General features: G+C 42.6%; 1 protein-coding gene across 43 annotated transcripts in view; it reads left to right on the forward strand.

The window, feature by feature from the left end:
* Nucleotides 1-14,170, forward strand: part of ABI3BP (ABI family member 3 binding protein) — a 141,603-nt gene that overhangs the window by 90,445 nt on the left and 36,988 nt on the right. For 31 of the 43 annotated variants that reach the window (XM_081198906.1, XM_081198868.1, XM_081198867.1 and 28 more), the window contains 6 exons: nucleotides 947-1,015; nucleotides 2,023-2,070; nucleotides 3,229-3,303; nucleotides 6,849-6,923; nucleotides 10,726-10,800; nucleotides 12,800-12,877. In XM_081198906.1, the coding sequence (XP_081055032.1) occupies nucleotides 947-1,015; nucleotides 2,023-2,070; nucleotides 3,229-3,303; nucleotides 6,849-6,923; nucleotides 10,726-10,800; nucleotides 12,800-12,877 (420 nt within the window). The remainder of the gene's footprint in view (nucleotides 1-946; nucleotides 1,016-2,022; nucleotides 2,071-3,228; nucleotides 3,304-6,848; nucleotides 6,924-10,725; nucleotides 10,801-12,799; nucleotides 12,878-14,170) is intronic. The other 12 variants (XM_081198886.1, XM_081198890.1, XM_081198891.1 and 9 more) reach the window with 4 other exon arrangements.

Genomic DNA, 14,170 nt, shown 5'->3' on the forward strand with positions numbered 1-14,170 from the left:
TTCCTTCATCACAATGCAATACCAGGGCAGAGCAGGAAAATAAGAAAATCACATCAATAGCAGTCATCAACAAAAATCCAGAACTCATCCTATAGATAGAAGTGGAACCACTGACTCACCATGCCTCCAACTCTTGAACTGCAGTCAGTCTAGCAGTACAACGGTTGAGAGATTAATAAACAACAGTGTCCTACTTGTCTCTCTCCAAATCCATCTGATCATATAACTGAGTGACCCAAATCTGTTTCATTCACAAAGCTAGACTTAAAGTGAGACTGTAATGGGTCCAGATAAACCACTTCTTCCAATAGCGCCTGAAGTTAAGCAGCTACCACCTTCCCTAAGAAGGAAACATTTGCAATTGGGGGATTTGCCACAAACCTCTTGATCCACGAGGGCTTCTTAATTAGTGGTCAAGCCATCACACTCTTGCAGTGCACCACTCATTTAAGGATGCTTTCAGCATTCCCTGGAACCATCCTTTCAACCCCTTCTGGCTGTGTTGTATCAGTCAAGCTTTGTGCCATTGCTCACAAATTTCCAAGGATCTTATCTGCCTTCTCCAGCCATAAAACCTGAAACTGATCCAATGACACCTGAGCAGATGGCGCACTTCTCTAATCCTGCCCCTGATTCAAGACCTAGTCATGGAGCTTTGCCAAATCAAAGAAGTTTGGGTCTCTCTGGATCAATATTTGTGTGTTTAAATGTCTGTCAAGTTTCCAAGGGGAGCCAGCCTGTTGTATCCATTCTTATAATCTGCGCCTAAAGTCAAAACATGCTTTTTAAAAATTCCTTTGCATGTCTCTCCTTTATCCTTCTTCATTATCTTTAGTAGGAAGTAAGACAGAGGCATGTTGTACCCACATTCATTGCATCTGATCTCACACTGAGATTTCTGAACAATGTACCAATTTATAACTTGCATGCTCTATTTTGTTTCCAGAAGAAAGAGACCCTGTGCCTTCCAGACCAAAAACTTGGCTCAGCCCTGATGTGCCCCAGACCAAGCCTGGTAAATTCATCTTTGTTTTGTATGAATTCATTCATCAGTATAGCTTTTTATCTATTTTGGCACAGCCTGGAATACTTCATTCTTTTTCCTAAAAATGCAGTCAAGTATTCTAAGGGGGCAGAACAGGGTGCTTGCAGGCTTTTATACGTGATTTCACTGACACATGCGGTGCCTCAGAATGTAACCCTTGCATAAACGGGGGGGGGCACTGCCTGTACTTATTTCATTTTTAGAACCCTCTTCCTCCCAACTGCTAGGCGCTAGGACACACCCCACATGGTGCAGTCTAGAGAAACCGCACAGAATTACAGTGCAGCTAGCAAAATAGAAAGAAGCATGAGTACTGTGGTCTACTGGAAATCCACTTCTCTCTCTTCTTAAGGAAAACAGCCTCTGTAGTAGCTGCACTTGGAACTTCATCCTTGGGAAAATAGTAAAGGCAAAGGGACCCCTGACCGTTAGGTCCAGTCGCAGATGACTGCGGCACTCATCTCGCTTTATTGGCTGAGGGAGCCGCCGTACAGCTTCTGGGTCACGTGGCCAGAATGACTAAGCCGCTTCTGGCAAACCAGAGCAGTGCACGGAAATGCCGTTTACCTTCCCACTGCATACTTTCAAACTGCTAGGTTGGCAGGAGCAGGGACCGAGCAACGGGAGCTCACCCCATCACAGGGATTTGAACCGCCGACCTTCTGATCAGCAAGTCCTAGGCTCTGTAGTTTAACCCACAGTGCCACCTGCATCCCATGCAGGGAAAACAGTAAGAAAACACAAAATAATGTACATTCATTGCCACTACACTGGAAATACTTCCACTTAGAGTTATCAGAGGACAAACTTGTACCCACTTGAAGTTGTAACTTGAAGTTAATAAAAATAAAGTGCATTAAATGAGTGCTAGCTGCAAATGAAGCAAAGCTGTGTTTTTTCATGTTATGCTTATAATGACTTGTAAGCTTATTATTGAATACATGCCTTTTTAATTACTAATGTTATTGATGATGCAGACATGGAAGCAGTTACTTTTAGAACTGAACAACCAAAGTCAACAATGGGTAAAACATTTTAATCATGGATGATCATATTTGCTTGCCTTCATAATTTCCAATAGAATTTCAAATCCTTTCTGTACCATACTGTACTTTCTTGTTCATCATTTCACCTTGACATTCAGCTTTCTTAGCTGTTAGTGTCTCTTCCATAACATTACTAAAATCACCATGCTGCACTGGGCCTAGAAAAGGATGACATTGCACTGAAACCCCACATCTTTTAAAATTGGACTCCTAAAAGATTTAGGGGACGGGGTCTTGCAGAGTATATGTTCACAAGAAATCACAGCAACTCGAACCCAGAGATGCTCTTTGGCTGGCAAAAATCTTCCTCTGCTCTTTCTGACCTACCATAAGAGTGTTGTTTGAGCAAAGTGACCGAAATATAATGAAGCCACTGCAGCTGCAGAAGACAGTTGCCCTCTTCAGACGTTCTATATTTGTGTTAAGTACACATGCAAGAGGAATACCCAAGCTCCACTCCCCATCCGGATAAAGCCATTCCTGTCGCTCTCCATGAGTTGGAGGGCAAGCTTCACAAGTGGAGGTTCCCCAGGCATTTTATTGCTCTGGGAAGTCACAGCTTCAAAATATGAAGAGAGATTGCAGGAGCATAGGAGGCTACTCCCTTAAGAAGATCTCCCTCAGCTGAAACGGTGATAGGGCTTGAAACGGTGATAGGTGATCTAACCCCCTGCCCCATCCAGCCTTGCGTGTTCACTTACGATTGAGTATAGAATGCCTAAAGAGGTCCTTTGCACAAATACTTTTCAAGACCTATTAATGGCCCACTAGAGCCTATATGCTACAGCCTGAGACAAAACAAGATGTGATGAAAAATACCACTGAGGTACTGGAAGCCTGTTATATGAGATCATGTTGATTTGGTTTCAACTGCCTCATATTATTTTTCATTCTGTATTTTAGAGTTAGACTTCAAATCTCTCTGAACTGCTAATTTCATCAGTGACTTTATGCCTTCATTTATATCACCCATCTTCATTCAGCATGCACACTCTAATTATCACTGGTGGCTTATTATTTGTTGTTACTTCTTATGCATATGTTTTGTAGAAGTGATGCTTGTGGGCATCCGCTCCTACTTGCATTTGGCAGCCCTGTGGTATTGTAGTAAAATGGCTCATGTTCAATTCCTTTTAGTTCCTAAAGAAACTCGCCGTGCCCCTGCCAAACCAAGAACATCTCCCAGCCCTGGTTTAACAACAACCAAGCCTAGTAAGTGGTTCATTATTTTGAGTTTCTGCTCAGTTATATTCAGTATGTGATTACTACTAAGAACTATTTAACATATAGAGGTGCTTCATGAATATCTACTCAGGGAATAGTCTTCAAAATAAATGCAATAATAATAATAATAATAATAATAATAATAATAATAATAATAATAATAAAATTTATTTGTACCCCGCCCTCCCCGGCTGGAGCTGGGTTCAGGGCGGCTAACATCATAAAACTAAAACAGTATACAAAGAACATAAAAACAGGCAATAAATTAAAATACATCTTAAAATTAGTTCAGAGCAAATTAAAATCTGGACAGATGGCAGTCCACGGGTAAAATTGAGAGTGGTTAATATTCTCCAGGGCCAACTGTTACCACTGGTCTTATAAAGGACTTGTGAGCAGGCTAGGAGGCTTTTTTAATGCTTGTTCTTACACAGAAAGGAAAGAATCAGACTGAACCCCAACCAAAGGTCTGGTGGAACAGCTCCGTCTTGCAGACCCTGCAGAAAGATGTCAAATCCCGCAGGGCCCTGGTCTCTTGTGAGAGAACATTTCACCAGGCTGGGGTCATGGCCAAAAAGGCCTGGCTCTGGTCTAGGCCAGTCTAATCTCCCTGGGGCCTGGGATCTTCAGGGTGTTATTATTTGCAGACCTTAAGGTCCTCCGTGGGGCATACCAGGAGAGGTGGTCCCCGATCACTGAAATTTACTAGCATCTTAAAATACAGGGGAAATCTGTTTAAATTTTGTTTTTTATTCCTTTTACTTTCTTGCCAAATGGGACTTTCTCCTACCCCATACATAAAAATACCATATATACACCAAATATATACACAGGTGAACACCTTTCCCCATAACAGTCCTGCTTGTACCTTGAAATCTCCTAGAGTGGCCCTTTTAGCGATACCCTCTGTACATGAGGTCAGATGATGTATTAGTTTGCCAGAAGGCCTTCCTGGTAACAGCATCCCGATTGTGGGACACCCTCCTTGCTTTGGTTCTCTTGAGGCTAACACTGTCCATCTTTTGGTGCCAACTGAAGACCTTCTGAATACGCAGACCTTCTGAATCTGAAGACCTTTGGTTCCCTTCTGAATACGTACATTGATATTCCTCACTGATACACAGTGATCACTGTATTTTTCTATTGTAATGGATTAGTTTGACGGTTTCAACTGTATCATATTTTATTGTATTCTATGTCGTTGTTAACGGCCCTGAGATCATCTATGATGAAGGGAGCAATATGGATTTTAAGAATAAAAATAAAAACTTTATAAAACAAAGAACAATTACAAAAACATTATAAAATATGTACATAAATAACAGCCATATACCTATATCTATGTTGAGTCTCTTAGCAGTTGGCATGCTCAACAGATAACACAATATCAAAGCACGGGATGAATCACTGCTTAGCAACCAGAACAATGTTTCCCCTTTCTAAACACACTTTTAGCCAACTGAACAAGTCATTTATCTTGTACTGCCTTCTGTAAACAACATTTCCATACATAATGTGCTATGTCTTTTATTCCGCCCATGTAGCCATTTTCTACTTCTAAGAGTCAGTGGTATTCGACCCAACAATGCAAGTTGTTGTCTGGCTTAAGCGACTTGCAGTAACAATTTGGATATTGGCCAAGTACAGATATAATGGGTTATATGGTGGCCATGCACAACTTATTTTATAATCAGGATATCATTCTGTATCTTGGTATCAATACACATTTGATTGACTTCCAGCTTTTCTTTCTGTGTGGGAAGGCCTTTTGTAGAAATCTGTTGTTGTTTTTTTAATCTTCGGATTTTTTGATTACCGTATTTTGCGCCCCATAAGACGCTCCGGCCCATAAGACGCACCTAGTTTTTTGGGGGGGAAATAAAGAAAAAAAATTTATTCCCCCCCCCCCAGGTGCGGGGCTGGAAGAACCAGGTCGGGGAACAGTGGGAAGGCACGCTCTGCCTCCCCGCTGTCCCCCGAGCTTGTGGGGCTGGCGATGGGGAGAAGTGCACCAGTCCCGGGAGGGCAGGCAGCTCTGTGCCGCCATCCCGAGCGGGGCGGGACTTAGCGCCCCGCTCGGGATGGCGGCGTAGACCTGCCTGCAGTCCCGGACGGCAGGCAGCTCTGTGCCGCCATCCAGAGCGGGGCGGGACTTAGCGCCCCGCTCGGGATGGTGGCGCAGAGCTGCGCTGGTCCCAGGACCGCAGGCAGCTCTGCACGGCCACCGGGAGCGGGGCGGAGCTTAGCGCCCCGCTCCGGATGGCTGCGCAGAGCTGCGCTGGTCCCGGGACTGCAGGCAGCTCTGCGCAACCCTCGGAGCCGGTCTCCCGGGGGTTGCGCAGAGCTTCCTGAAGCCTGGAGAGCGAGAGGGGTCGGTGCGCACCGACCCCCCTCGCTCTCCAGGCTTCAGCGAAAGCCTGCATTCGCCCCATAAGACGCAGGCACATTTCCCCTTCATTTTTGGAGGGGAAAAAGTGCGTCTTATGGGGCGAAAAATACGGTACTTTAGAAACACCCACTACATGCATTTTAGATTCTCTGCTTGTTGAATAATTTTTTCTTCTATTTAACCAGTAGTTAATAGTTAGCATTTGTCCTAAGGTAGTTCGTTAAGCGCCCTTCTCTGCCAATAGATCTGTTGGAAATGCAGGGAGAAGGAGGCAGTAGCTGCAGTCATTAATGCAAGGATGGGAGAACCAGTGGCTCTGACCACTGGGTTTTTTTCTTTTCTTTTTTTAAAAAAGGCTTAGGGGTACTGTCATTTTGACTCAAGAAAATCACCATTTTAGAGTTCAAATTGGGAAAAATAAATACAGTAAATGGACAAAAGTACAAAGAACATGCATTACCTCATATTACACAGCTGACAGATCACAGTAACTTCACACATTAAATGCTCGCTTCCATCTGAGACTCGGGAAACACCATGACAAGAAATGAGGCTGCCATCAGGGGTAGCAATGGAACTGATGATTTACCGTGCTAGAGAATAAACTAAAATATTTTAATTTTTTTAGTTTCTTCTCCCGTTAGATTCACAAAATGTTTAGGGGTATGCATACCCCTGCGTACCCCCAGGGAAAAAGCACTGGCTCTGACCATTGGCCATGCTGTCTGGGGCATAGCTGCCAACGTTTCCCTTTTTTAAAGGGAAATTCCCTTATTCCGAATAGGATTCCTCGCAAGAAAAGGGAAAAGTTGACAGCTATGGTCTGGGGCTGATGGGAGTTCAACAACATGTGGAGAACCCAAGTTTCACCATTCCTGCCTTAATGGCACTCGCAAAAAAGGGCTGCAGCATGATATGCGGATCTGCTGCAAGGCTGGTTCAGCAATTTCCCAGCAATTCCATTTGTGAGGGAAAGCATTATTCTGTCTTGTGCAGTAGGCCAGAGCCCTTTCCTGAAAACATGCAAAATGTAGCACAGAAACGTAATCGGATCCAGACGAAAACTCAAAGGTGATAGTTTGTTGCATCAAGAAGAAATAGGATGGTATAGATGCAGCTTTAATTCAACTTTTGTACCTTTCAGGTCAAAAAGGGAGTCGCCGTGTTCCACCCAAGCCTAAAACGTCACCCAGCCCAAAAACACCTCAGACAAAACCAGGTAAGCACATCACTTTCAACAATTATTTTACATCAAAGTGTGTCTTTGGCCAAACCTGTGTCATTGAAACTTACTTTTGCAGTAGTTCACTGTTTATGAATGTATAAAGCTGTCGTATACTGAATCAAGCCATTGGTCCACCTAGCCCAGTATTCTGTACTCTGACTGGCAGCAGTTCTTTGGGAACCAAAGCAGAGACTCTTTCTCATCCCCAGTACCTGATTTTGTTTTAACTGGAGATGCCAGGGATCGCATCTAGAGCCATATCCAAATGCATGCCCTAAAATCAAAGGCGGATCCCTGCTGGATCACACCACAGACCCATATACTCTAAAACATCCTGCTCTCACTGTGGCTGACCATATACCTATGAGGAGCAAAACCTGAATGCATAAGAACAGAAGCAGATGGCCTATTTAGTCCAGCATCTGTTCTCACCATGGCCACCAAGATGCCTGTGGGAAACCCTCAAGCACCAGAACACTGTCCTCACCTATGGTTTGAATCCTCATGACAGAGTGAGCTCCTCTTGCTCTGTCCTAGCTTCTGCCAACCTAGCAGTTCAAAACCATAACAATGCGAGTAGATAAATAGGTACTGCTGCGCCGGGAAGGTAAATGGAGTTTCCGTGCGCTCTGGCTTCTATCATAGTGTCCCATTGTGCCAGAAGCGGTTTAGTCATGCTGGCCAAATGACCTGGAAAGCTGTCTGTGGACAAACGCTGGCTCCCTTGGCCTGAAGCAAAGTGAGCGCCGTACCCCGTAGTCAAATTTGACTGGACTTAACTGTCCAGGGGTCCTTTACCTTTACCTTTTTACTGTTGCACTCATGGAAGATAAGGCTATTGGTGGCTAGTTGCCAGTTTCTGGACATGCCTGGTTCTTCTCACAATCTATTTCCAAATGGATTTCCACGGTAAGCTGACTTCAAAATGTCAGTTTATGTTGGGGTGTGAGGAGTGGTGGCAAATGTGATATGAGCCATCCAAAATTCTGCTGAGTCAATGTATATGTCACTGAACCAGGTGGTAAGTTTCTTTTTTATATGGATATTTATAACACATCATGGCATGACAGAGGGTTAAATTCAGTAGTGTTTTGGATCCCTTTCACCTTTTTTTAATAACTGTTTTTCTAATGCGTAGACCCATACAATAAACCTCATTGGTTTTGTCACAGGACTAATGCAAGATCATTTCTCGTCGGTTAAGATTTAGAGCTTAATTTGATTTATAGCTCACAACAAAGGATAAGGTGCATGGGCAGAGTGCTTTTTACTTTACCACTGAGTGACAACCACCAGTTCTGATTCATCTGGAATTAGTTCTGTGATGGGCTTGCAGGGCAGGATGTGGTTTCTAATGAAGCTTGGAATGTTTCAGAGATTATGTGGTTAAAATTGAGAGATGGAAAGTAGAGGGTATTTAATGCTAAAGGCTTTTGTTGCTATAATTCAGCTCTCCTTTTCTGTGGATTGTTTGAATGGAATGTGACTATACAATATTTACATCTTATATTAAAGCATTTCATTTTCTAGCACATTTGTCTTTTAAAGAAGCTTTGTGTATATAAAAAGATTTCCTGGTGAGGTTTGAAATAATGTTGAAATGCAGTGGAGCTGATTTACATTCTGTGGAGACTGGAATTATAAATAGTGTCACTTTTTCCACTATATAATAGTCTGAAGAAGGCAGCTCTTGAGCATCCTCCTTAAAAAGAAGCATTTGTTTCAATACATTAGACATATGAGAGTGTTTATTTTCTGAGGCAATTGACTTTCCAAAAAGAAGGCTAAGGCACCAAGAGCTATCAAAATACAATGGTGGGAATCAAGCCCTGGCTTTAAGAATGAAACTCTCCTGTCTGTTGAGAACAAATGGTTCCTGTCGACACAAGTCCCTTGTACAGTGCTATCTTCTGTTCCCTACAGTATCAAAGTTAAGGATATATCTTCTGAGATATCTTGGGCAACTACTCAAGCGTTTTATTTATTTGGGATGCTTGAACACCCTTAGAACTCTCCTGTCAGAACTTATTCTCAATGTGGGAAACTTGGGATGGGGAAGATGAGTGGTTGAGGACATGGGAGCTGGCACATACACCCTACTTTTACAGAGTTAACGCCCTCTCACATGTGGCTGTATGCCTCAAAGGAGCTTTAAAGAGCTCCTGATGTGTGTTTAAGTATTCTGCTTGCAAAGAGAGCAGGAATTACAGTTTCTTTGGGATAAGGTAGAATTGAAAACACAAATTTAGAGCACATGATTTCACCCAAAGAGTCCTGGGAATTGTAGTTTCCTCCTCAGTTACCGTATTGGCTTGAATATAAGCCGCACCCAGACATAAGGCACACCTTTAAAATTGGAGGGGGGGGAGAGAAAAAGAAAAAAATACCTGAATATTAGCCGCTCCATTCCTCGCTGCTCCTGGCTGCATACTGCGGGGGGGGGGGATCTGTGCTGCGTTGCCAGCGGCCTTTCCCCTTCCTCACTCTCTCCGGCCTTGGGGGAGAGGGCGGGGACTACACACGGGGTGGGCACCACTTTGCCCCTCTCCTGGCTCTGTTTGCCCCATGCTCCCGACTGCATACTGTAAGGTCGCAAATGTAAGCCGCACTTTTAACTTTTCACGTGGTAAAAAAGTGAGGCTTATATTCAGGCCAATACAGTACAATTAGCAGCACCTATGGGCTTGCCCTGCCGCTGCTGCCACTCCCTCCACCACCATATCTGCCACTGCCTACACTGCCCACTCTGCTGCCACCGCACACCTTGCTGCATCCGCCTCTGGGGAAGACGTGGTGCCACAATCAGTGTCAATTCCAGGCAAGATTGCACTGCTTTGGGGTAAGATTTTGTGTGCTCTACAATATCTCATGTGATTTCAGACAAGATCTCACCCTAAATGGACATGATCTCTCCCGAAATCAGTGATGATGGTGACACTGCTTCTGCACTACAAGCAGAGGGGGCTGGGCAGGCAGGAAGCACGGGGGGGGGGCTGCCTCAGCAACTCCTGCCACCTGAGGCAATGGGCTCATCCTGCCTAATGGCTGAGCAGGCTCTGGCAGCATCCTTAACAAACAACTCTTCACGTGATTCTTTGGGATAAGTAAATGCTCATTGGATGTGCTTTAAATGTATGGTGTATCTGCCAGCGAGTCCACAGCAAATTTACTGTCTCACATTAGGAGGAGAAAACAACTTGCAGAAATAATTAAGCAACCATCCTAATTTTGCTCTCATTAAAAATCATTACTTATAGTAAGAATTGTTTTAACAATGAGAACATTTATCTCAGTGCTGGTGGTCTTTCCATTTCGCTGGAGGCTTTAATCAGATGCAGGGCAGCCATCTATCAGAGATGCCATGACTCACATATCTTCTAAGAACAAAATATAATCCCCCCCCCTTCAAAATATAGTTTTATTCAGGGGCAAATTTATGCAGACTTAATTACTGATCAATTGGCTGAAACAACTGGCATACAAACAAGTGGCTGAGATTTCCTAAGAGGAGGAACTCGCCAATTTTAATGTATTCTTGAGTTCTTGTCCTAATTTATGTTCTTCAAACAGGATCAGGTTTGTTTTCTTTTTGTTATTGCTTTCTTAATGTTATTAAAAGCAAAGCTGTCTTTTCTTTGTTTAAAGTTTGTGAATATATCAGATTCAGTGTTCTTTTTTTATCCAGATATATTTACTTTGCCTGTGGAAGGACAGACACAAGCTTTGTTGTACAGACACACAAATTTCTGTTCCAGGAAAACATTAAAAAGTATAACACTCCTGGTTATTTTTTCAGTTCAAAAGGAAATGCAGCCTGTTCCTTCCAAATCTAAAATCTCTTCAACCACAGACACACCACAGACTGGACCTGGTAAATAACTTTTACATCTGAACATCTTAAATGATCCAGTTTAAGAGATGGAATATGATATGAAAAGCTTTCTTTTAATTTCATTGTTGTAAAGAAGCAGATATTCATTAAGGCAGGATAAATGTTAAACTCCTTGGAAACAGTGACCGCAAAGCTGTCAAGCTCAACGTATATGTTTATGCAAAATTTCCTCAAATAGCCAATGCTTTTCAGGATAGGGAGTTATGGGAAAAAAGTTGGGATAGTTCAAATGAAGCTGAAAGGGAAAGTCTGGAAGGTCAATCATTTCAGAAGCCTAGTGGCTATTTCAAAAGCACCATTATGGCTCAGTCAATAGGGTCAGATAAAATCTCTACCTCCGATTAGAATGGGCACAAACAAGTGCCCAAAGATTCCTATGTGGTTAAAGAACATAGTCTTATAAAAGTCATAAAAGGCAAGAAAACTTCATCTGTGAAATAATGTCACGCCAGAGCCAGTGTGGTGTAGTGGTTAAGAGCGGTAGACTCCTAATCTGGGGAACCGGGTTCATGTCTCTGCTCCTCCACATGCAGCTGCTGGGTGGACTTGGGCCAGTCACACTTCTTTGAAGTCTCTCAGCCCCACTCACCTCACAGAGTGTTGTGGGGGAGGAAGGGAAAGGAGAACGTTAGCCACTTTGAGACTCCTTCGGGTAGTGATAAAGCGGGATCCAAACTTCTTCTTCTTCTTCTAAATAAGAGGGTGAGGGGAATCTGGCAAAACAAATATGTGACGGCAAATCCAAAATGCTTAATAATAATAATAATAATAATAATAATAATAATAATAATAATATATTATTTATACCCCACCCATCTGGCTTGGTTTCCCCAGCCACTCTGGGTGGCTTCCAACAAAATATTAAAATACAGTAGTCTATTAAACATTAAAAGCTTCCCTAAATATATGAAAACAAACTATTACAAAAACACATGACAAGTAAGAAACCTTTCAGAGAGCAAGAAGGTAAGGACCATTACAGCAGTAACTGGTGAAGTAGTTCACTTGTGGGACCTGACAGAGGCCATTGGTTGGCAGTGTGGGGAAAAGAGAGCCTATCTTTGCCAATAATCATTGAGCCATATGGAAGCGGGCAGCAGTTCAGCCAGCACTGTGCAAGCCTGCTGTTGTTGTTGACTAACTAGCAGCCTTCTGGTGTTGGAATGGGCTGCTGTTGCCAGCCAATCTGTAACTTCATGCTTGCAAAGTGGTGACTGAATCATCTGCTGCCTTCACTATCATTGCCCTACAATTGCTGTTGTTAAATTTCTATCCTGCCTTTCCTCCAAGAAACCCAAGGTTGCATAAATGTCTCTCTTCCCCATTCTGTCCTAACGACAACCCTGTGCGGTACAATAGGCTGAGAGACAGTGACTGGCCCAAAAGTCACCCAGTGAGCTTCAAGGGTAAGTGTGGATTTGAATGCTCGTCTCCCTGGTCCTAGCCAAAAGCTTATCCAGTCATGGCAGCAGAAGATTCCCATCAGAGAATCATTTCATTAGGCACTGCTTATGGCAACGGCTTTAAATGGATTCTCAAGGAAGACAGTCAAATAGCAAAGAAAACAAATGGTTTTCTGCTCAGAAGTACCATTCTGTTCAGAACCCACCTGGGTTAGTGAGCATAGCATTGCAGCCTAAATAAGTTATTTGCATCAGTACTTTCTGCAATGTTGCCTAGGGAAGTGATGGAGCCATATCATGCAATCCAGCCTATTGCTGAATCCTGACTAAACTCCAACCCGAATATAAATCAAGGGCGTTTCTTCAGCACACCAAAATCTTTTTTATATAAATATGTAGCTTTTTCCTTTCAAACTACAGTTTAAGAAACATAATAAAAGTCTCAGTCGAGAAAATTCTGCTATCTTACAGCTTTCAGCTCTTTAGCACGATCTGGGCACACGCACTAATGTAAAATAAATAGTTGTATTAATCTTCTCCAGTTCTCTCACGATGTGTCTCAATTTTTTCCCTAGCAGAAATTATTCCATTCTCTCAAGGTCCTGCCACCACCATCATACCTCATGTTCCTGAAAAGGCAAAGGCAATGCCGGGTAATCCTATTATTTACTCACAGTCATGTTTTTTCTCATAATTCTTTCAGGCAAAGGCATTCCCTGAAGAACCTTGCATCTTAGTACTGCAGCTAGTAACTAGCCTCTCTTTCCATTTACTCAACTGCCGTTTGATACAAAACACACAATAATTGTTGAACCTCACATGAAGAAATTATTAAGTCGATGGCATTTCTGCTTATTCTCAGTCTTTGAGACATCAAGATTAATTTTGTTCAACACCATTTCTGTATGAAAGTTACTCCATTGCTTTAAAAAAACACACACGTTATCATGATTTCCCTTGAACAAGAGTACAATTTGCCTTACTTGGATCTGGTGTACTTTATAGGGATATTTAGAACAGACTGCAAAACAGCAAATTATGGCACCATACGAGACTGAGGCTACAATTATAGTGCACCCTTACCTGGAAGTAGGATCCATTGAGCTTATCATATATAGGATTGCAGCCTTGGCCTGGAAATAAGTATCATTGAACTAAATGATACTTCTGACACACAGGATTACATTGTAAAGCTGCAGCCTAAAGCAATATATATACATAGGTGACAGGGAGAAGGGAAATCTCACATGCAAACAAACCACTGATATTTTACTACAGCAGTTCCTCTGCCAAGGAACCGTTGCTTCTGTTCAATTTCGTAAGTAGTGAGTCTTGCCACTACTGTTGCTGTGAAAATGTCAAGTAAAGGTCTGGCTGACTGCATACACTTTCTCCTATGCAGCCTGAGTAGTTTATCATAATGTAAAACCCTACTTCATCAGGTACATGAAGTGCAGAGACAAGGTGTTGGGTATGTGTACATGGTCTGGAGTGCAAAGAAGGAAACCATGACTAAAATGATGCTGGTAATTTGGGCATGAAACATAAATACACAGCACCATCAAACTGATCTGCATTCGCTTGTGCATACAAACATGATGTGGCACTAAATTAATGGGGCACGTGTATGAATTTTGTTGCAGAGACAAAGCATTGCTATTCTTCCCTGGATTTTTCTTTAAGGGCCTTGTTGGGTCTTACATTTCAGGCAGGCAGGGTAAGCATTGGGAAGGTTTGATATCTCTGTTCTCACAGAGATCTCAGCACAAATGAAAATATCAGGTTCATCATCATGTGGGTGGTTAAGTTTTCTTAATTTTGGTTTTGGTTTTTTGTATTTTCGTTGTTGTTGTCTGCTTCTCTTCTCCCTGCACAGGGAATACTACTTGAAAGAATATTTGTTATTCAGAAGTTCATCCTCCTCCTCATCATCATCACTATTGTCT

The sequence above is a fragment of the Podarcis bocagei genome, assembly GCF_964188305.1.
Source record: "Podarcis bocagei genome assembly, chromosome: 6".
Classification (NCBI taxonomy): domain Eukaryota; kingdom Metazoa; phylum Chordata; class Lepidosauria; order Squamata; family Lacertidae; genus Podarcis; species Podarcis bocagei.